Source organism: Salmo trutta, chromosome 31 (genome assembly GCF_901001165.1).
Source record: "Salmo trutta chromosome 31, fSalTru1.1, whole genome shotgun sequence".
Taxonomy (NCBI): domain Eukaryota; kingdom Metazoa; phylum Chordata; class Actinopteri; order Salmoniformes; family Salmonidae; genus Salmo; species Salmo trutta.
The window spans coordinates 37,153,350-37,178,089 of record NC_042987.1 but is presented as its reverse complement, the minus strand read 5'-3'; the positions used below and the strand labels follow the sequence as shown (position 1 = coordinate 37,178,089).

Here is a 24,740-nt window from a genome sequence, read left to right as displayed (position 1 = left end):
AGGGGTGGAGTGGGGGTTGGATGTGTTTGTGGGGGGGTTGGATGTGTTTGTGGGGGGGTGGAGTGGGGGTTGGATGTGTTTGTGAGGGGGTGGAGTGGGGGTTGGATGTGTTTGTGAGGGGGTGGAGTGGGGGTTGGATGTGTTTGTGGGGGGGTTTGGATGTGTCTGTGTTTAGGGGGTGGAGTGGGGGTTGGATGTGTCTGTGAGGGGGTTGGATGTGTTTGTGGGGGGGTTGGATGTGTCTGTGTTTAGGGGGGTGGAGTGGGGGTTGGATGTGTTTGTGGGGGGTGGAGTGGGGGTTGGATGTGTTTGTGATGTCTGAGTATATTCTATTTGCATGTCTGAGTATAGTCTGAATGGCTGAGTATAGTCTGAATGGCTGAGTATAGTCTGAATGGCTGAGTATAGTCTGAATGGCTGAGTATAGTCTGAATGGCTGAGTATAGTCTGAATGGCTGAGTATAGTCTGAATGTCTGAGTATATTCTGAATGTCTGAGTATATTCTGAATGTGTACCTTCAAGGTTGTATACATGACCTTCATGAGCGACAATTGTATATTCTGACGTCAAGTTTAGTGGATCAATTTGCTTACAACCTGAGATGTCAGTACTAAATACTTAACTTCTATGCACAATTTGTATAAATTGTCATTTCATTTAAATTATTTATTTGTGTTATTGAATGACAAGATGAAGTCTGACTTTGGGAGCTCTTAATACGATAACTGGACCTATAGCTCCACCTAGTGAATCTACTACGGTACTGTCTGGGTCAGGGGCACACTGTCTGGGTCAGGGGCACACTGTCTGGGTCAGGGGCACACTGTCTGGGTCAGGGGCACACTGTCTGGGTCAGGGGCACACTGTCTGGGTCAGGGGCACACTGTCTGGGTCAGGGGTACACTGTCTGGGTCAGGGGTACACTGTATGGGTCAGGGGCACACTGTCTGGGTCAGGGGCACACTGTCTGGGTCAGGGGCACACTGTATGGGTCAGGGGTACACTGTATGGGTCAGGGGAACACTGTATGGGTCAGGGGAACACTGTCTGGGTCAGGGGCACACTGTCTGGGTCAGGGGCACACTGTCTGGGTCAGGGGCACACTGTATGGGTCAGGGGCACACTGTCTGGGTCAGGGGAACACTGTATGGGTCAGGGGCACATTATGGCCTCACCAACTGAGGAATCCTAACTTGATGTGCGCTTAACTGAGATTTGTGGAGGAAGACCTCACACTCTGATTTCATATTTAGGTTTTGGCCTCAAATGACTACGTTGGGATGCCTTGTTGGGGTGCAGTGTGTGTTTAAGGTAATCACACTTGGTTTTTATGTGTGTGTGTGTGTCTCCGTTCCAGACCATGCCAACAGACATGTGTGCGCTGCAGGACTTTGAAGAGGCTGACAAGCTTCAGATTCAGGTCGACGACGTCATCACCATCATCGAGGGAAGGTGTGTGTGATCAACTAATGAACTGTAAATCAATATTCTGTCGTCATTGGGTTTTCTATGTATGTTTTGTGTCTGTCAGAGTGTGTGTGTGTGTGTGTGTGTGTGTGCTATGCATGTACTTCTACACCCACCTGTGTATGTGTGTGTGTTAGGTCTTTATATACCTGTATGTGTTAGGTCTTTATATACCTGTGTGTGTTAGGTCTTTATATACCTGTGTGTGTTAGGTCTTTATATACCTGTGTGTGTTAGGTCTTTATATACTGTATGTGTTAGGTCTTATATACCTGTGTGTGTTAGGTCTTTATATACCTGTATGTGTTAGGTCTTTATATACCTGTGTGTGTTAGGTCTTTATATACCTGTATGTGTTAGGTCTTTATATACCTGTATGTGTTAGGTCTTTATATACCTGTGTGTTAGGTCTTTATATACCTGTATGTGTTAGGTCTTTATATACCTGTATGTGTTAGGTCTTTATATACCTGTATGTGTTAGGTCTTTATATACCTGTGTGTGTTAGGTCTTTATATACCTGTATGTGTTAGGTCTTTATATACCTGTGTGTGTTAGGTCTTTATATACCTGTGTGTGTTAGGTCTTTATATACCTGTGTGTGTTAGGTCTTTATATACCTGTGTGTGTTAGGTCTTTATATACCTGTGTGTGTTAGGTCTTTATATACCTGTGTGTGTTAGGTCTTTATATACCTGTTTGTGTTAGGTTTTTATATACCTGTATGTGTTAGGTCTTTATATACCTGTATGTGTTAGGTCTTTATATACCTGTATGTGTTAGGTCTTTATATACCTGTGTGTGTTAGGTCTTTATATACCTGTATGTGTTAGGTCTTTATATACCTGTGTGTGTTAGGTCTTTATATACCTGTGTGTGTTAGGTCTTTATATACCTGTATGTGTTAGGTCTTTATATACCTGTATGTGTTAGGTCTTTATATACCTGTATGTGTTAGGTCTTTATATACCTGTGTGTGTTAGGTCTTTATATACCTGCGTGTGTTAGGTCTTTATATACCTGTGTGTGTTAGGTCTTTATATACCTGTATGTGTTAGGTCTTTATATACCTGTATGTGTTAGGTCTTTATATACCTGTATGTGTTAGGTCTTTATATACCTGTATGTGTTAGGTCTTTATATACCTGTATGTGTTAGGTCTTTATATACCTGTATGTGTTAGGTCTTTATATACCTGTATGTGTTTCATGCGTGTGCTTGTTTATCTGCTGTGCATCCGTCTGTCTGTCTGTCTGTCTGTCTGTCTGTCTGTCTGTCTGTCTGTCTGTCTGTCTGTCTGTCTGTCTGTCTGTCTGTCTGTCTGTCTGTCTGTCTGTCTGTCTGTCTGTCTGTCTGTCTGTCTGTTTTCTCACATTCACCTGTACGTCTACTTACAACCCTCTTTGTCAGAGCGGAGAACTACTGGTGGCGGGGCCAGAACAAGCGCACGCTGAAGGTGGGCCAGTTCCCCAGGAACGTGGTGACCTCTGTTGCGGGCCTGTCGGCCCACGACATCAGCCGACCCCTTAAACACAGTTTCATCCACACTGGCCACGGAGACTCCGACCCACACCGCTGCTGGGGCTTCCCAGACCGCATTGATGAGTAAGACATCACTAATCCTACCTTTTATGTCATTAATGAGTAAAGACATGTCCTCATAACTAACCTGGACCGTATTAATGAGTAAAGACATGTCCTCATAACTAACCTGGACCGTATTAATGAGTAAAGTCCTCATAACTAACCTGGACCGTATTAATGAGTAAAGACATGTCCTCATAACTAACCTGGACCGTATTAATGAGTAAAGACATGTCCTCATAACTAACCTGGACCGTATTAATGAGTAAAGTCCTCATAACTAACCTGGACCGTATTAATGAGTAAAGTCATGTCCTCATAACTAACCTAGACCGTATTAATGAGTAAAGACATGTCCTCATAACTAACCTGGACCGTATTAATGAGTAAAGACATGTCCTCATAACTAACCTGGACCGTATTAATGAGTAAAGACATGTCCTCATAACTAACCTGGACCGTATTAATGAGTAAAGACATGTCCTCGTAACTAACCTGGACCGTATTAATGAGTAAAGTCCTCATAACTAACCTGGACCGTATTAATGAGTAAAGGCATGTCCTCATAACTAACCTGGACCGTATTAATGAGTAAAGTCCTCATAACTAACCTGGACCGTATTAATGAGTAAAGTCCTCATAACTAACCTGGACCGTATTAATGAGTAAAGGCATGTCCTCATAACTAACCTGGACCGTATTAATGAGTAAAGACATGTCCTCATAACTAACCTGGACCGTATTAATGAGTAAAGTCCTCATAACTAACCTGGACCGTATTAATGAGTAAAGACATGTCCTCATAACTAACCTGGACCGTATTAATGAGTAAAGACGTCCTCATAACTAACCTAGACCGTATTAATGAGTAAAGACATGTCCTCATAACTAACCTGGACCGTATTAATGAGTAAAGACATGTCCTCATAACTAACCTGGACCGTATTAATGAGTAAAGACATGTCCTCATAACTAACCTGGACCGTATTAATGAGTAAAGACATGTCCTCGTAACTAACCTGGACCGTATTAATGAGTAAAGTCCTCATAACTAACCTGGACCGTATTAATGAGTAAAGGCATGTCCTCATAACTAACCTGGACCGTATTAATGAGTAAAGTCCTCATAACTAACCTGGACCGTATTAATGAGTAAAGTCCTCATAACTAACCTGGACCGTATTAATGAGTAAAGGCATGTCCTCATAACTAACCTGGACCGTATTAATGAGTAAAGACATGTCCTCATAACTAACCTGGACCGTATTAATGAGTAAAGTCCTCATAACTAACCTGGACCGTATTAATGAGTAAAGTCCTCATAACTAACCTGGACCGTATTAATGAGTAAAGGCATGTCCTCATAACTAACCTGGACCGTATTAATGAGTAAAGGCATGTCCTCATAACTAACCTGGACCGTATTAATGAGTAAAGACATGTCCTCATAACTAACCTGGACCGTATTAATGAGTAAAGTCCTCATAACTAACCTGGACCGTATTAATGAGTAAAGACATGTCCTCATAACTAACCTGGACCGTATTAATGAGTAAAGACGTCCTCATAACTAACCTAGACCGTATTAATGAGTAAAGACATGTCCTCATAACTAACCTGGACCGTATTAATGAGTAAAGACATGTCCTCATAACTAACCTGGACCGTATTAATGAGTAAAGACATGTCCTCATAACTAACCTGGACCGTATTAATGAGTAAAGACATGTCCTCATAACTAACCTGGACCGTATTAATGAGTAAAGACATGTCCTCATAACTAACCTGGACCGTATTAATGAGTAAAGACATGTCCTCATAACTAACCTGGACCGTATTAATGAGTAAAGACATGTCCTCATAACTAACCTGGACCGTATTAATGAGTAAAGTCCTCATAACTAACCTGGACCGTATTAATGAGTAAAGGCATGTCCTCATAACTAACCTGGACCGTATTAATGAGTAAAGACATGTCCTCATAACTAACCTGGACCGTATTAATGAGTAAAGTCCTCATAACTAACCTGGACCGTATTAATGAGTAAAGGCATGTCCTCATAACTAACCTGGACCGTATTAATGAGTAAAGACATGTCCTCATAACTAACCTGGACCGTATTAATGAGTAAAGTCCTCATAACTAACCTGGACCGTATTAATGAGTAAAGGCATGTCCTCATAACAAATTGTTAGAGAATCTAACAGTACCTTCTCGTGAGTCTGTTGCCAAAAAGTCAATTGGTTTTCTGACCACTAGAGCGCAGTAGAGTATAGTTAATGTCACTGTTTAGTCAGGTGAAGCGCAGTTGAAATGACAGTATCAGGCAGGCCAGGGGCACCTTCAGCAGGACGCAACGTTTTGGAACAATCAAATAGAAATATTCTACTATGTAGAACACACATTGTAGTCTGACAACGTTTAGCAACTAGCTGAACGTGGCCCAGGGTTGGTTAAGCAGATGTGAAACCTGGGGCGAGCCACTGTACACCTGATTTATGGCTAGCCCAGAGTAAAGAACCTCTTGGTATGGAAAGTCAATAAATTCCCCCTCTCTCTCTCTCTCTGTCTCTCTCTCTCTGTCTCTCTCTCTCTGTCTCTCTCTCTCTGTCTCTCTCTCTCTCTCTGTCTCTCTCTCTCTTTCTGTCTGTCTGTCTCTTTCTGTCTGTCTGTCTGTCTCTCTCTGTCTGTCTGTCTCTCTCTCCCTGTCTCTCTGTCTCTCTCTCCCTGTCTCTCTCTCTCTGTCTGTCTGTCTGTCTGTCTGTCTGTCTCTCTCTGTCTCTGTCTGTCTCTCTCTGTCTGTCTCTCTCTCTGTCTCTCTCTCTCTCTCTGTCTCTCTGTCTCTCTCTCTTTAGTCTGTACTTAGGAAACCCCATGGACCCACCAGATGTGTTGGGGTTGGACCTCAATGCTGCCCGGCCCACTCAGCTACTGGGACGAGCAAAAAGTGAGTGGCCGGTTCCTAAACAACCTACTGCCCCTGTCCTCTAACACTATTTAATTGGACAACTATTGTCAGTGACTCTAGGAAGTATGTTTCTCTCGCTGGTTGGTGTTTCTCTCGCTGGTTGGTGTTTCTCTCGCTGGTTGGTGTTTCTCTCGCTGGTTGGTGTTTCTCCTGCTGGTTGGTGTTTCTCTCACTGGTTGGTGTTTCTCTCGCTGGCTGGTGTTTCTCCTGCTGGTTGGTGTTTCTCTCACTGGTTGGTGTTTCTCTCACTGGTTGGTGTTTCTCCTGCTGGTTGGTGTTTCTCCTGCTGGTTGGTGTTTCTCCTGCTGGTTGGTGTTTCTCTCGCTGGTTGGTGTTTCTCCTGCTGGTTGGTGTTTCTCTCACCACTGGTTGGTGTTTCTCTCACTGGCTGGTGTTTCTCTCACTGGTTGGTGTTTCTCTCACTGGCTGGTGTTTCTCTCACTGGTTGGTGTTTCTCTCGCTGGTTGGTGTTTCTCTCACTGGTTGGTGTTTCTCTCACTGGTTGGTGTTTCTCTCGCTGGTTGGTGTTTCTCTCGCTGGTTGGTGTTTCTCACGCTGGCTGGTGTTTCTCTCGCTGGTTGGTGTTTCTCTCGCTGGCTGGTGTTTCTCTCGCTGGTTGGTGTTTCTCTCGCTGGCTGGTGTTTCTCTCGCTGGCTGGTGTTTCTCTCGCTGGCTGGTGTTTCTCTCGCTGGCTGGTGTTTCTCTCGCTGGCTGGTGTTTCTCTCGCTGGCTGGTGTTTCTCCTGCTGGCTGGTGTTTCTCTTGCTGGTTGGTGTTTCTCTCGCTGGCTGGTGTTTCTCTCGCTGGCTGGTGTTTCTCTCACTGTGTTTCGCTTGCTGGTTGGTGTTTCTTGGTTGATCTCCCTCTTATTCTGTCTTTTCTGACTGTTGCCACAATGTGTCCAATCTGACTTGACTGTTGCCTTTTAGCTTTTTATTCATTTGTCTGTCCTCCTTTCTCTCTTTCACACACTTTTTTTCTCTCTCCCCAGAGCCAGTAATTCTGGTCTCTCTCCACAGCCAGTCAGTAATTCTGGTCTCTCTCCACAGCCAGCCAGTAATTCTGGTCTCCCTCCCCAGCCAGCCAGTAATTCTGGTCTCTCTCCCCAGCCAGTAATTCTGGTCTCTCTCCACAGCCAGCCAGTAATTCTGGTCTCTCTCCACAGCCAGTCAGTAATTCTGGTCTGTCTCCACAGCCAGCCAGTAATTCTGGTCTCTCTCCACAGACAGCCAGTAATTCTGGTCTCTCTCCACAGCCAGCCAGTAATTCTGGTCTCTCTCCACAGCCAGTCAGTAATTCTGGTCTGTCTCCACAGCCAGTCAGTAATTCTGGTCTGTCTCCACAGCCAGTCAGTAATTCTGGTCTGTCTCCACAGCCAGCCAGTAATTCTGGTCTCTCTTCACAGCCAGCCAGTAATTCTGGTCTCTCTTCACAGCCAGCCAGTAATTCTGGTCTCTCTCCACAGCCAGCCAGTAATTCTGGTCTCTGTCCCCAGCCAGTAATTCTGGTCTCTGTCCCCAGCCAGCCAGTAATTCTGGTCTCTGTCCCCAGCCAGCCAGTAATTCTGGTCTCTCTCCACAGCCAGCCAGTAATTCTGGTCTCTCTCCACAGCCAGCCAGTAATTCTGGTCTCTGTCCCCAGCCAGTCTGTTGTCTCCCCACAGCCAGCCAGTGAGTCTGGTGTCTCTCCCCACAGCCAGCCAGTCTGGTCTCTTCCCCTCAGTAATGCTGATCTCTTCCCCCAGCCAGCCAGTCTGGTCTCTCCCCCCAGCCAGCCAGTGTTGTCTCTCCCCAGCCAGTGTTGTCTCTCTCCCCAGCCAGTGTTGTCTCTCTCTCCCCAGCCAGTGTTGTCTCTCTCTCCCCAGCCAATGTTGTCTCTCTCTCCCCAGCCAATGTTGTCTCTCTCCCCCCAGCCAGCCAATGTTGTCTCTCTCCCCCCAGCCAGCCAATGTTGTCTCTCTCCCCCCAGCCAGCCAATGTTGTCTCTCTCCCCCCAGCCAGCCAATGTTGTCTCTCTCCCCCCAGCCAGCCAATGTTGTCTCTCTCCCCCCAGCCAGCCAATGTTGTCTCTCTCTCCCCAGCCAATGTTGTCTCTCTCTCCCCAGCCAAAGTTGTCTCTCTCCCCCCAGCCAGCCAGTGTTGTCTCTCTCTCCCCAGCCAGTGTTGTCTCTCTCTCCCCAGCCAGTGTTGTCTCTCTCCCCCCAGCCAGCCAATGTTGTCTCTCTCCCCCCAGCCAGCCAATGTTGTCTCTCTCCCCCCAGCCAGTGTTGTCTCTCTCTCCACAGCCAGTGTTGTCTCTCTCTCCCCAGCCAGTGTTGTCTCTCTCTCCCCAGCCAGTGTTGTCTCTCTCTCCCCAGCCAGTGTTGTCTCTCTCTCCCCAGCCAGTGTTGTCTCTCTCCCCAGCCAGTGTTGTCTCTCTCCCCAGCCAGTGTTGTCTCTCTCTCCCCAGCCAGTGTTGTCTCTCTCTCCCCAGCCAGTGTTGTCTCTCTCTCCCCAGCCAGTGTTGTCTCTCTCTCCCCAGCCAGTGTTGTCTCTCTCTCCCCAGCCAGTGTTGTCTCTCTCTCCCCAGCCAGTGTTGTCTCTCTCTCCCCAGCCAGTGTTGTCTCTCTCTCCCCAGCCAGTGTTGTCTCTCTCTCCCCAGCCAGTGTTGTCTCTCTCTCCCCAGCCAGTGTTGTCTCTCTCTCCCCAGCCAGTGTTGTCTCTCTCTCCCCAGCCAGTGTTGTCTCTCTCTCCCCAGCCAGTGTTGTCTCTCTCTCCCCAGCCAGTGTTGTCTCTCTCTCCCCAGCCAGTGTTGTCTCTCTCTCCCAGCCAGTGTTGTCTCCTCTCTCCCCAGCCAGTGTTGCTCTTCTTTCTCCCCAGCCCAGTGTTGTCTCTTCTCCCCAGCCAGTGTTGTCTCTCTCTCCCCAGCCAGTGTTGTCTCTCTCCCCAGCCAGTGTTGTCTCTCTCCCCAGCCAGTGTTGTCCTAGCTCCAGTCCTCTTCTCTCTCTTCTCTGTTCTCTCCAAGCTCCAGTCCTCTCCTCTTCTCTCTCTTCTCTGTTCTCTCCTAGCTCCAGTCCTCTTCTCTTCTCTCTCTTCTCTGTTCTCTCCTAGCTCCAGTCCTCTCCTCTTCTCTCTCTTCTCTGTTCTGTCCTAGCTCCAGTCTTCTCCTCTTCTCTCTCTTCTCTGTTCTCTCCTAGCTCCAGTCCTCTCCTCTTCTCTCTCTTCTCTGTTCTCTCCTAGCTCCAGTCCTCTCCTCTGTCTCTGTTCCCTCCCTGCTCCAGTTCTCAGGTACACTGTGTACAATCTCTCCTTTCTCCCCCTCTCTTATCTCCATCCCTCCCTCTTCTCGCTCTCCTTTTCTTCTGTGTCTCCATTTCTCTTCTTCCTCCTTGTCGTTACTCTCCCTCTCTCCCACAAATGGGGCAGTCTGGGTTGCTGTGCATTGAGTGGGTTAAAAGACAAGTTGTTACGGTAGTTTTTAATGGTTATGATTACAGTTGTTTTTAATGTTTATGATTACGGTACTTTTTAATGTTTATGATTACGGTACTTTTTAATGTTTATGATTACGGTACTTTTTAATGTTTAGGATTTCATCCTAAACATCTTTAAAGAGCTAATGTTCTCTGTAGGATTGTGTTTGAATATCAGTGTCCACACATTACAGATGGACACACTAAGGAATATTACCAACTCATCTCAGGGACATTATGCGCATAAATAAACCTTTCATCAAAGGCAGCACTCAAGGTTGAGCACTCAATGTAGACAGCTGGGGCCTTGGGATGGACTACACTGCTACATGAGTAATGAGAGGTTACAGAGTTGGGTTAGGGTATTGTTGCCAAAGTCATTAAGTTGTGTTTGTTTGTCTGTTTATTTGTCCAGAGCCATGCTACGACTCAGTGACTGAAGACGAGGAGCTGACCGCCTCAGGCCTCAAGAGGCTGTCACTACGGAAAGCAGGGTCCATCCTCAAGCTCAAACCCGCCGCCTGGGTCTCCGCCTCTAAACAGGGGGAACGGACTACGGGTTCAGGCCACACCCCCAGCAAGGTGTCGCTCATCGACTTCGAGGAGGAGTTTCCCCCGGCCACACCCTCTCCCTCCCCAGTGGCGGAGCTACAGTTGCCCTCATTGGTCAAGCTGGCCCTGGAGGCGGAGTCTATTCTGGACAGGACTCCTCCTCAGAGCCCATGGTGCTCGCTGCCCTGCCCCTTAAACCCCACGCCAGTGGTGGACTGGGACGCCCGCCCCTTACCTCCGCCTCCTGCGTACGATGACGTGGCGCAGGACGAGGAGGACATGGAAGTGAGCTCCATCAACAGCTTGGAGCAGCGACAGCAGGGGGGGATGGGTGTCAGCCACAGCCCCACGGAGGTCATCCCGCCTGGGGAGGAGGGGAAACCCCTGGAGGACAATCTCTTCTTACCCTCCCAGCAGGGCCAGGGCTACACATCCTTCTCCCAATCAGCAGAGATCTTTCAGGAGCTCCAGCAGGAGTGCATGAGGAGGCTCAATGTGCCCACAGGAGGAGTTCCCCAGCCCCCCTCTCCGTCACAGAGCTTAGGCCTCCAGTCTATAGAAGTGCACCGCCATATCGTCCTGTCCTTCTCCGAGGACAAGCCCCAGATCCCTCCCCGCATTCCCATCCCGCCTCGCCCCGTCAAACGAGGGGACTACACCCGCTGGTCCGGTGACCTCTCCCTGTCCCCAACTCCAGCTCCCGAGGAAGTCCAGGACCGGCCCCCTCAGATCCCCCCGCGGAACCCCCTGTCCCAGCCAGGCTCGCGCACCCCCAGTCCCATGGGGCTCCTGGTGGGCTCCCCCCAGCAGAGGACAATGGTTTGCCCCAGCGCCCCTCCTCCGGCCACATACGGATCCTACCTTTCCACGTCCCCGGGGAAGATCATGCCCACTACGCACAGCTTTGCCTCGGACCCAAAATACGCCGCACTCAAGGTCATCCAAGCACAAGCCCAGGGTAAGGACCTGGCCAAGGGGCCATGCATCCTGCCCATTGTCCGTGATGGCCGCAAAGTCAGCAACACGCACTACTACCTCCTGCCCGAGAGGCCGCCTTACCTGGACCGCTACGACCGCTTCTTCAGGGAAGCAGAAAACGTGCCGATCGGTGGCGGCGGTGGTATCTGTGAGGAGAGGCAGCAGGCCAACACGGCCATGGTCAGGCCAATGGTGGTGAACCAGCAGCAGCAGAGTAAGGGAGGAGATGTCAAGGCCAACTTCTCCAACAACAACAGCAGTCTGGGCTGCCGGCCGGGCATGAAGGCCTCTCTCAGCCTGCCTAGGGTCAGCTCTGAGGGGTCAGCCAGCAGGGCAGCAGGTGGAACAACAACAGACCAGGTCAAGATGGTGTGTAGTACCGAAAGCGCCAGTCAGATTTGCTTTTTATAATCTGTAATCAATTGACAACTGGAAAGGACATAGTCTATTAGACAAAAACACATAGGTCTACCAAAACAAAAACACATAGGTCTACCAAAACAAAAACACATAGGTCTACCAAAACAAAAACACATAGGTCTACCAAAACAAAAACACATAGGTCTACCAAAACAAAAACACATAGGTCTACCAAAACAAAAACACATAGGTCTACCAAAACAAAAACACATAGGTCTACCAAAACAAAAACACATAGGTCTACCAAAACAAAAACACATAGGTCTACCAAAACAAAACACATAGGTCTACCAAAACAAAAACACATAGGTCTACCAAAACAAAAACACACAGGCCTACCAAAACAAAAAAACAAAGGGGGAGGCAACCAAATAAAATGAGTGATGAGGTATGAATAATGAGGTATGAATAATGAGGTATGAATAATGAGGTATGAATAATGAGGTATGAATAATGAGGTATGAGTATGACGTTACAGTATGTTGGATATGGAGACAAAGAGCACAACTACTGATTCAGAAAACAAGAAATATTATACAAAAAGTATTAAAAGACACTAAAAATCCAGTTACAATAAATCAACTTTGGCAGAGTTAGAGGATACACCCACCAGTTTTTCTTTAGCGTGTTCGTTTATCATTTTGCTGCCAAATCAAACTCCCCAAGTCCCTAGAGGATTAAAGTACTGGGATTCGGTCCACAGACAGCCCTGCGCCAAACTAACCAATCGATCTAAATCAACACTCTCTCAACCAATCAAGTATCCATCAAAGATTATTTTATAAGATTACATTGCAACTCTGGAATGAAATTAGAGTTGTATAATACAGTAAATATTTGTCCCAACCCATGTCAACCCAGGTCTGAACATAAGCTATGGGCATAACACTTCAACACCTAGATTGAACTGGAAGCTGACTTGTTGGGGGACCAGTCCACTATATAGTGCAGTACTTTTGACCAGAGCCCCATAGGCTGTAGTTTAAAGTAGTGCACTATATAGGGAATAGGACAGGATTTCCCAACTGGTGGCCGGTGGTTTAATAAGTCAATTATTATTATAATTAGAATTTATTTTCATAATTTTCATTGTTGGACATAACAGACTAAAAACACCAGAAAATCACCTCGGAGATCTGTTCCCAAGTATTCCCACGCATAGTAGATATGATCGTATACAAAATGTAAGTAAGGTTTGAAATTATTATGTTTTAGTCAAATATTATATCTGTTTGGGCTTCTTGTGGTCAATTTGTGATCTACAAATTATTTGTAATTATGTTCCGGTCCGCCGACCACACGCTCAAGACAAATTTGGCCCGCAGCTGAATGTAGATGATCCTTGGAATAGGGTGTCATTTGGTTTTGCTTTGGAGAGTGTTTGGTGTTTCATGTGCCATCATTGAACAGGAGGGGGCAACAGAGAGCAATTCCTGACCAGTCTTTCCATAACATCAACTCCTGCTGAGGCACTGTTTGTCTGCTTGCTTACAGACATCTTCTCCTTACTGGTGGATTGATTACTTCCTAACTAAATCGAAATTCAATATTTCAAACTGTAACCAAATTCTATTTGATGTATAACAACCAAATGTAATTTGTGCACCGAGAGCACTTGGGAAGATGGATGGACTGAGAAAAGGGTCTTGGAAAAGGTTCAATAAGGAGTCTACATTAAGACAGACAGACAGACATGATAGCACTCACACACTCGCTGCATTTCAATTCTGTACCCTTTTCAAAAAGTGTGCACTCATTCACTCCTCTATGCATTTAAAAGCATTGGATTGGTGCAAGCATGGCTGCAGGGAGTTTCCACCCTGTTGCTCAGACCAGTCCATTCCATTTAAATCCATGAGGTGGAGTGTACGAGTGCAGAGAATACGATTTGAAGCCACTCACTCAGTCAAAAAGACTGATAGACACTCAACACCTATTATTTTCCACAATGTATTAGACTTGTAGAACAAACATAATGAGCATGCCACTAAAGTGTTAGTGTCTGAGCATAGTTGAATCATTATTTAAAAAAAAAGTTTTGTATGAGGTTTTGATTGACAGCAGAGGACTGCCGAGCTGATTGGTCAGTGTAGCAGCAGTATTGACCTAATTGGTTGATTTTTGTAGAGGACTGCAGAGCTGATTGGTTAGTGTAGCAGAAGCGTTGACGTGATTGGTTGTTTGTGTGGCGTTCACAGGTGCAGGAGGCGGTACATGGCGTGACAGTAGAGGAGTGTCAGACAGCCCTCCAGAACCACAACTGGAACATGCAGAAAGCTGTGCACTACCTCAAGGTAGGGGCCCTTGGTGGTAGTGCACTATTACCTTATCACACTATGGAGCCAAACAGAGCTGTACTACGTTGGCCTGGTTACTCATCCACCATAGTTGCTGGAACCTACAATTACAACATTTCTAATCACAGCACTGTATAAACTCCCAGTGATGTAGAAACTCCCAGTGATCTATAATCATTGGCAGTAGATAGTGTGCGATTTTCTTTATTTTTCCTTAGGAAGTTGTGGAAATAAAACCGTTCTAGCTTACAAAAGGGATAAGTCCTTTTTACAGAAGTTAACCCATCAAAACATTTGCTGATTTTGAAATATCTGATGACGGATACATGAATAATACAATGTTTTCAGAGACGATGAGTAGTGAGGGCGAGTTGTAACTGATCCTGTTGTTGTCAAGGTTGAGCAGCTGTTCTGTCTTGGCCTGAAGACCAGGCTGGAGTGTCTCAAGATGCTGGAGATGTACAACTGGAACTTGGAAGTGGCCAGCACTCAGCTCCTGGACTCCTACAGCTCCGTCACACAAAGGTAACATAGATTTCTGGAGAACATAAAGGGATAGTTTGAGATTTTGGTAACGAAGCCCTTTAGCTACTTGATAGCCGATCCCGAAGACTTCCAGCTTTTGCGCTAACACTAGATAGCATTTGTTTGCGAAACTACCTGTAACTTCCTTCATACTGGATGCAGAGACATAAAAATGGGTCCATGACTTCATCTGTGGGAAAAATAGATACAGTCCCTTCAGGAAGTATTCGCACCCCTTTACTTTTCCCACATTTTGTTGTGTTACAGCCTGAATGTAGATTTTATGTCAATGATCTACACATAATACCCCATAATGTAAAAGTGGAATTTTGTTTGTAGAAAGTTTTTTAAATGAAAAAAATAATTCATCCGAAATGTCTTGAGTCAATAATTATTCAACACCTTTGTTATGTCAAGCCTAAATACGTTCAGGAGTAAAAATTTAACAAATCGCATAATAAGTTGCATGGACTCATTCTGTGTTCAGTAAAAGTGGTTAACATGGTTTTTGAATGACTACCCCATATCTGTACCTCACACATACAATTATCTGTAATCAAGTAGTGAATTTCAAGCACAGATTCAACCACAAAGACCAGAGAGGTTTTTCAATGCCTTGCAAAGAAGGGCACTGATTGGTAGATGTGTAAAATCTATAAAAGCAGATGCTGAATGTCCCTTTGAGCATGGTGAAGTTATTAATTAGGCTTGAGATGGTGTATCAATACAGCCAGCCATTACAAAGATACAGGCGTCCTTCCTAACTCAGTTGCCAGAGAGGAAGGAAACTGCTCAGTTGCAGAGTTTAATGGTTGTGTTATGAGAGAACTTGAGGATGGATCAACAACAATGTAGTCACTCCACAATACTAACCTAAATGACAGAGTTAAAAGAAGGCTCCCGAGTGGCGCAGCGGTCTAAGGCAGTGCGAAAGTCGTCTCAGTGCTAGAGTCGTCACTACAGACCCAGGTTCGATCCCGGGCTGTATCACAACCAGCCGTTATCGGGAGTCCCATAGGGCGGTGCACAATTGGCACAGCATCGTTAGGGGAGGGTTTGGCCGGCGTAGGCCGTCATTGTAAAATAAGAATATTTCTTAACTGACTTGCCTAGTTAAATAAAGATTTTTAAAAAGAAGGAAGCCTATACAGAATCATATTTTCCAAAACATCATCATGTGGCAAAGAAATTAACTTTTTGTCCTGAATATAAAGTGTGATGTTTGGGGCAAATCCAACACATCGCTGAATACCACTCTTCAAGCGTGGTGGTGGCTGCATCATGTTATGGGTATGATTTTTTGGGGGGATAAAAAGAAACGTTATACAGCAAAATCCTAGAAGAAAACCTGGTTCAGTATGCTTTCCAACAGGCACTGGGAGATAAATTCAACTTTCAGCAGGACAATAACCTAAAACACAAGGACAAATCTACCAAGACGACATTGAATGTTCCTGAGTGGCCTAGTTACAGTTTTGACTTAAATCTGCTTGAAAATATATGGCGTGGAAATGGTTGTTCAGCAATGATCAAGAATAAACTTGACAGATTTAAGAATTTTGTATAATATTGTATAATCCAGGGGTGCAAATCTCTTAGAGATTTACCCAGAAAGACTCACAGCTGTAATCGCCACCAAAGGTGCTTCTACAAAGTATTGACTCAGGGGTGTAATAGTTCTGTATTTCATTATCAATACATTTATTTTAAAAAAAACATGTTTTCACTTTGTCGCTATGGGGTATTGTGTGGAGATGGGTGAGAAAATGTTTTGATTAAATCTATTTTGAATTCCGGATGTAATTTCCCCCAACTATGCAAACCTGTATGTGGGACAATTTGAAGAAGTTTTCCTTTTTAAAACAGAGACACACCCCTTACTTTCTAAATGACTTCTATGCAAGAGATACATAGATTATGTCTTTGTTCTCTGGGAAGGAAGTCAGCAGGAACTAAATGAATTCCAAACTCTACTAAACGAGAGCTCTGAATACCTAAAATTCACCATGCAGACTGATGAGAGACAAATAAACTACCTGGACTTATGGATTATCAAAGAGAATGATGCATTACACACAGACTTATACACAAAGCCCACAGATCGCAATACCTTGTTATGTGTGAATAGTATGCATCCCCTTCCCCCCAAGACTGGTCTACCATATAGCCAGTTATGCAGGGTTAAAAAAATCTGTGGCCACCAGTCAGATTTTGACAGCAATGCTAAAAAAAATGACAGATAAATTCAAAATGAGAGGCTACAAGGACAAAACTCTTGATGAGGCAATGATGAAAATATCTCAAAAACCAAGAGCGGAATTACTAAAAACTCAATCAAAGAAGAAAAACAACGCCACTGTCTTTTGCACTAAGTACACCAAGGGTTTCGGAGAAAATGAAAGCAATCCTGAAAAAGCACTGGCATATTCTGCAATCAGACCAAAAAATTGCACACCTCTTCAAAGAACCCCCACTGGTGGTCTATAAGCATGGTCGCAATATTGGATATAGTTTGGTGAGATCTGACCTGCCCCCTGAGCCCACTCAGACACTCTTGACACCCATCCCAAATGGGAACTACAAATGTGGCTCATGCGCACAGTGCAATAACACTATAAAAACGTCTTTCTTCAGACACCCACATACAGGTCGAAAGATCCCTGTGAGGGGAATCATCTCATGCAAGACCAAGGGTATAATCTGTCTCATCACCTGTTCATGTGGAAAAGCCTACGTAGGACAAAACGAAAAGACAATTAAAATAACGCCCAGCTGAACACTGCAGCTCAATCAGGTGTAAGAACATTGACTATCCAGTAGCAGCTCACTTTGTTGAAGCTAACCATCCAATCTCCTCCCTCAAATACACAGGCATTGTTGAAGCTAACCATCCAATCTCCTCCCTCAAATACACAGGCATTGTTGAAGCTAACCATCCAATCTCCTCCCTCAAATACACAGGCATTGTTGAAGCTAACCATCCAATCTCCTCCCTCAAATACACAGGCATTGTTGAAGCTAACCATCCAATCTCCTCCCTCAAATACACAGGCATTGTTGAAGCTAACCATTCACTCTCCTCCCTCAAATACACAGGCATTGTTGAAGCTAACCATCCAATCTCCTCCCTCAAATACACAGGCATTGAGCATGTTGCTCTACCCAGGAGAGGAGGTAACATGGAGCTCCTACTAATACAAAGAGAGGCTTACTGGATATCCTGTCTAAAAACATTGACCCCTAATGGTCTGAATATTGACTTTGATCTCAGGCCCTTCTTATGAACACATTTTCCTTTATGAACAAGTCTTATAAATGTAAAAAATATTTTCTACAGCTTATTAGCGTACACCTAATATGTTCCCCCTAGCGTACACCTAATATGTTCCCCCTGTTGACGATGTTCATTATATATTAAGGTTGAACCAAGATTACATGTAACAAAAATGAAATGTGAAATTGATTGAAAGAATAATGTATGTTGATGCTAATATGATGTACAATATTCCATTAAGTTTCTATATGATAACAATAGCATAATATATTTCATATGATGTACAATATTCCATTAAGTTTCTATATGATAACAATAGCATAATATATTTAATATGATGTACAATATGCCATTAAGTTTCTATATGATAACAATAGCAGAATATATTTAATATGCCATATACTATTTAACAGTTTCACTAATTAATTTGAATTAACTTAATCATTATGACACACCCCTCACTATTGTCATTGGTTACACTAATTGCACTGTTTGTCTCCATAACCTGGTTCCAGTATTCATGACATCACCCTGAGGAAGCCACAGTGATGCTGAAACGTTGGTAAATACCCATTAAATTGCTGGGAGTTTATACATGGAGTGTGCAATGTTCTTTATTTTGATAGTTTATAGTTTATTCGCCGTTAGTCAGCACCTCCACACAAACTATTATTTTGGGTGTGCGCCAGCTCATGTTTTTAAATAAAAAATAATAAAAAATATTTGCTTGAATTCCGGATGTAACACAACACAATGTGAAATAAGTCAAGGGGTGTGAATACTTTCTGAAAGCACTGTAGTGCCAACATGCCAAACTATCCCTTTAAGAGGAGAACTCAGGAGAACTTAGGGCAAACTAACCCTGCTGATGCTGACGATGGATTTTACTCCAGACAAACAGCCAAACACATGGGTCATGTTCAGTAGGGCACACTGTAACTAAACGTTTTGAATAGGAAAATAAAAAGGAACCAGGTAGTCCCTGTTTCAGTCTGATTTCTTCTGTTTGGTGCCTAATGAACAAGTCACCGATTCTACTAATTAAGAATCAATTCGGTGTGTTGCTGCTTGGTTCAGCCCAATAACCTAATATACTCATGTCTGTCCACAATTTAAACTGTATCAATTTACGTTAATCTAGCACCAAGTAAAATAGATGGAATTGTGAATGTACTTGGATTTGTTTTTGAAATAATGGGACATCAAAATAAATCTCTCATCCCGTTGCAGGCGGTGACCGATGCTAGGAGCAACAGCAGAACTTGTTTTTATTTGTCATCTGTCTTTGAGGGGACGGAGTCTGCTCCTATCCCTCTGCTCCTAATCCCCGTCCCTTAAGAAGACGGGGATTTGAGTGTGTTCCTGGAGTATATTTGACTGTGTGATGGGCCATGGCTGCAGTCTTGCCTACTGTACACTGAGACCTGGATAGGTGCAGGCTGCTGAAGGGGAGGACGGCTCATAATAATGGCTAGAATGGAGTCAGTGGAATGGTATCAAACACATCAACGACGTGGTTTCCATGTGTTTGATACCATTCAATTGACTCCATTCCAGCCATTATTAGGAGCCGTCCTCCCCTTCAGCAGCCTACACTGAGGACCAGGGGGCTAGCCTCCACACTGAGGACCAGGCGGCTAGCCTCCACACTGAGGACCAGGGGGCTAGCCTCCACACTGAGGACCAGGGGGCTAGCCTCCACACTGAGGACCAGGGGGCTAGCCTCCACACTGAGGACCTGGAGGCTAGCCTCCACACTGAGGACCTGGAGGCTAGCCTCCACACTGAGGACCAGGGGGCTAGCCTCCACACTGAGGACCAGGGGGCTAGCCCCCACACTGAGGACCAGGGGGCTAGCCTCCACACTGAGGACCAGGGGGCTAGCCTCCACACTGAGGACCAGGGGGCTAGCCTCCACACTGAGGACCTGGAGGCTAGCCTCCACACTGAGGACCTGGAGGCTAGCCTCCACACTGAGGACCTGGAGGCTAGCCTCCACACTGAGGACCTGGAGGCTAGCCTCCACACTGAGGACCAGGGGGCTAGCCTCCACACTGAGGACCAGGGGGCTAGCCTCCACACTGAGGACCAGGGGGCTAGCCTCCACACTGAGGACCAGGAGGCTAGCCTCCACACTGAGAACCTGGAGGCTAGCCTCCACACTGAGGACCAGGGGGCTAGCCTCCACACTGAGGACCTTGAGGCTAGCCTCCACACTGAGGACCTGGAGGCTAGCCTCCACACTGAGGACCAGGGGGCTAGCCTCCACACTGAGGACCAGGGGGCTAGCCTCCACACTGAAGACCAGGGGGCTAGCCTCCACACTGAGGACCAGGAGGCTAGCCTCCACACTGAGGACCAGGAGGCTAGCCTCCACACTGAGGACCAGGAGGCTAGCCTCCACACTGAGGACCAGGAGGCTAGCCTCCACACTGAGGACCAGGGGGCTAGCCTCCACACTGAGGACCAGGGGGCTAGCCTCCACACTGAGGACCTGGAGGCTAGCCTCCACACTGAGGACCTGGAGGCTAGCCTCCACACTGAGGACCAGGGGGCTAGCCTCCACACTGAGGACCAGGGGGCTAGCCTCCACACTGAGGACCTGGAGGCTAGCCTCCACACTGAGGACCTGGAGGCTAGCCTCCACACTGAGGACCTGGAGGCTAGCCCGTACTACCCCCGAATAGGAGTGGAAGTGGACTTAGAATACAGGTAGTGGAACCATACTCTTAAAGGGACCATGGTGTCTGCTGGTTCCTACCCTATACTCAACACTGAAGGAAAAACGTCCTCTTTTCCATTGCTGGTCTCCCCGATTCAGTTATATCACTGCCACAATACACCTTTGACCAACTAGGCTGACCTCTTTTGTGTTATTACTGACAAATGAATCAGGGGAGCACTCCCCTACTGTATGTGAGCTTTGCTAAGCTCCTCGGTTTGGATAGGGGCTTGTTTTAGGGAGGTCAGCATTTTTCTGCTGCGCCGCCCGCCCTCCCAGGCTATACTGTGTTTTAGCAGAGGACAAAGCCCACCTGGAAGGAACACAAGAGAGAAAGAAGAGAGAAAGAAGCTAAATGCAGCTGGTCTACTTTTAAGTCGACTCCTTTTTTCTATTCTATTCTAGAGATTTCTACATGATTTCTATTAAGATTTTTTTTATGCACACAAACAGTTACATACATGAATAGTTCAGTTTATATATTTGCAGCGAATATGTGCTAGAAGTTAGTATTTTTAGTTTTTAGTGCTCCGTTTTTAATATATTTTGGGTTTTGAACCGGTTGTTTGAAAAGGGCGACATATTGAAAACATTAAATTCTTGAGATTTAAAAAAATATATATATATATTTTGTCAGTTATTAAAGCCATGTATGTTGTGCTTTCCCTGAATCGAGTTCACTTATGGTTGTCAGTGACATCAATCTGATCCCCTCCTGCTGGCCATGTACAACTTCTGGTGTGTTATATGACACCTGACTTTTCATAGTATCACACTATCTACTCTAAGCACCTGCCCACACAAAACAACTGTTGAAAATCGCCCACTGGCTTGCCTATTTTACCATGTGTTCAAAGCGCGTTGATACTTCTAGTATTAAGAACATTGCCAGCACTCTAGGACAAAAATCCCCCCCCCCCCCAACCCTCGGTCAACACCCATAGGTTACGCACAATTTTGACCGGAAAGACTAGATAACACTGGCTCTAGTTGATTACACACCACGTCAAGCACTGGCTCTAGTTGATTACACACCACGTCAAGCACTGGCTCTAGTTGATTACACACCACGTCAAGCACTGGCTCTAGTTGATTACACACCACGTCAAGCACACGTGTTGTAAGATACAACACGTCACCATACTGGACATTAATAATAAATAAAGTGTATAACTTAGAGCAAACTGTATAGTGATATGTGATAGTTTTCGATGTATTTTCTATACTGACTTATCCTGATGCACGCTGTCTGCTGGTTTTTCGTGTGTTATGATTCAAATTAAGTTTTTTGGTGAACTGCACATTAATATACTGTACACTGAACAAAAAATATAAAATGCAACATGTAAAGTGTTGGTAACATGAGCTGAAATAAAAGATCACACAAATGTTCCATACGCACAAAAAGCTTATTTCTCTACCATAAGCCGCCTCCAACATTGTTTTGGAGAATTTGGTAGTACGTCCAACTGGCCTCACAACCGCAGACCATGTGAATGGCGTCGTGTGGGCGAGCGGTGAGCTGACGTCAACGTTGTGAACAGAGTGCCCTATGGTGGCGGTGGGGTTATGGTATGGGCAGGCATGAGTTACAGACAACGAACAGAATGGCATTTTATCGATGGTCTTTTGAATGCACAGAAATACCGTAACGAGATCCTGAGGCCCGTTGTAAGGCCCTTTTTTTAAGGTATCTGTGACCAACAGATGTATATCTGTATTCTCAGTCATGTGAAGTCCATAGATTAGGGCCTAATGAATTTATTTCAATTGACTGATTTCCTCATATGAACTGTAACTAACTAAAATATTTTATATTGTTGCGTTTTATATTTCTGTTCACTATATAATCATAATATATGCCATTTAAGTAGACGCTTTTATCCAAAGCAACTTACAGTATGTATGGGTGGTCCCGGCAATCGAACCCACTATCCAGCCGCTGCAAATGCCATGCTCTACCAACTGAGCTACATCAGACCACAATAAACCCAATAACTTTTTATAGTTGATTTCAATCTGAAAATCAATCTTACATGAGAAGGTCTAAACTAACTTCAAATGAGTTGAAACTTAAGCACAGACTAATACGGTAAAACTATCAGACACCTAGCAGAACACTCCTACCATGTAGTGGGCTTGCAGAACACTCCTACCATGTAGTGGGCTTGCAGAACACTCCTACCATGTAGTGGGCTTGCAGAACACTCCTACCATGTAGTGGGCTTGCAGGCTGATCTTTATCCCGTCTTTGCACTGTAGCAATTTGGACTTGTGTGGCTGTGTTTATTTGTTTGTGTCTTTATGTCTAAAACTCAAGAGAGAATGTTATGCCAAGTAGTTGTGATCGATGTCTTGATTAGAACACTGTGTCTTGATTAGAACACTGTGTCTTGATTAGAACACTGTGTCTTGATTAGAACACCGTGTCTTGATTAGAACACCGTGTCTTGATTAGAACACCGTGTCTTGATTAGAACACCGTGTCTTGATTAGAACACCGTGTCTTGATTAGAACACCGTGTCTTGATTAGAACACCGTGTCTTGATTAGAACTGTCCCGTAGACACTTTGGCCATGTTCCAAACTCAAACTTTGTCTCCTTGCCTCTTAGTCATTTACCATCACAGATAAGGAAGGTCTGGATAGGTGAAACCAATTTGCCAAAAACTTGCAAGGTTTAATGCAGTGGAACTATCAGTCCTACCTTTCCGCCCCTTAAGATTCACCCAGGCCAGTCCTCAAAGGGCAGAGGTAAAGTGTCCACGTTTATGGTTTGGAACACCGCCTTAGTTGAGCTTTTCCTGTATGCAATAATAAGGCACCTGTAACCTCTTCCGACAGTCAAGGTGACAAAAAAGAGTGCTTCCATTGCTGTGAACTCCTTGATGCACAGAAAAATGCTTAGTGGCACAGTCTGATGTCACGATAAAGCGACCCAGTCCCCATGTCTTACATGATACCAAGCTGCTGTAGTCAGAAGGACTGACGCAACATTCTGGCAATATTACCCAAACCAATGTTTTCCTGTTCATGCTGTTTTTAAGTTGATCGCTGTATTACCTCGGTGTTGGTTTGTTCATCCCGATGTACTTGTACTAGAGGTCTTCACGGGTACAAAAAAGTTGGGGCTTTTCCACCCGGACCCGATATGCATAAGTTATTTATTATTTTAAAGGGAGAAAGGTGGCACTCTAGTAGGTCGAGGAGGGGCCGTAGTGTGAACGACATGGAGAGACGGGAAAGAGAACCGAGTCAGTTTCACAACAGCATTCAACTGACATGTCTTCCACATTTTAACCCAACCCCTCAGAATCAGAGAGGAGCGGTGGGCTGCTTTACCGACACACATGTCATCGGCACCTGGGGAGTGGGTGTTGTTGGGGGGTTAACTGTCTTGCCCAAGGGCAGAACGGCATATTTGTTTACCTTGACAGCTCAGGGATTCAAACCAGCAACCTTTTGTTTACTGGCCCAATGCCCTTAACTGCTAAGTGACACGGGGAGCAGGGAGGGAGAGACAGCAACCAACCAAGCCAACTCACGCTATAGTAGACTAATAGCTGCCATAGCTAGGTTATTTATCATCAAATATGATTATGTAGTACCTGTCTTAGACTGCATCAAACCTGGAAGAGAAGCTAACTAAGGCTGCAGTGCTTGCGCTTTCTCATCCTACAGTTACTAATAACAACAATTCCATTCAGAATATTAAGTAGCAGCCTACCTCTTGGCTCTTGGTTGTTGTAGCCTATCCTTTAACTTTTAATTCCGTCAATTTAATTCCATCTTCCACTGATTAGATATCTCCTATCTTTTGCCACACATGGAGCGAGGCAGTAGCCGATTTGATTACTTATGATTGGCCAACAACAAGCGCCACGCTCCACTCTGGTGAAAAGCAAGAGCAGCAGCTTAAAAATGACAATTTCTCTCTCTCACTCTACTGTAGCAGTCACATTCGGATATGTACATTACCTTCCGGACAAATCAGTTCAAATTACACGTACCAGAGACCCGTGGTAATCATATCAGCTCCGTGATATTATTTAGAATTCTAGTTGTGGACCCACTCGGGTGCCAGATGGGGTGTTGGGTAATCGGGTACATGTGGATCCATTCTGACCTCTAACCTGTACCAATGTGCTTTCCCCAAAAGTGTTTTATTTCCCCATGGTTGTATAGTTGATTTTTTTTCCCCCTTCCCCCTGGGTGTTTGGAATTGTGCAAGAGTACAAATGCAAGTTAATGCCGCCAATCTCAAATGTATAAAATGTATTTTTATTAAAAAAAAGTAAAAATGTTTTTACCTTGCTCTCGTTACGTCTGATTATTTTTCTTGGGGAGTCTTGATGAGTGTTGATTGGGTGGCTCCCGAGTGGCGCAGCGGTTTAAGGCACTGCATCTCCAATCCAGGCTGTATCACATCTGGCTGTGATTGGGAGTCCCATAGGGGGGCGCACAATTGGCCCAGCATCGTCCGGGTTTGGCCGGGTTAGGC

General features: G+C 45.3%; 1 protein-coding gene across 2 annotated transcripts; it reads left to right on the top strand.

Moving 5' to 3' along the window:
• Positions 1–1,358: 1,358 nt before the first annotated feature.
• Positions 1,359–19,168, top strand: LOC115170146 (activated CDC42 kinase 1; the record flags this gene model as incomplete). Of its 2 annotated transcripts, XM_029726477.1 has the most annotated exon segments (8): positions 1,359–1,453; positions 2,879–3,073; positions 5,909–6,000; positions 9,887–11,370; positions 13,620–13,715; positions 14,116–14,243; positions 18,033–18,079; positions 18,748–19,168. In XM_029726477.1, coding segments are annotated over 7 exon segments (2,124 nt in total), but the record flags the coding sequence as incomplete, so codon positions are not given.
• Positions 19,169–24,740: the final 5,572 nt, after the last annotated feature.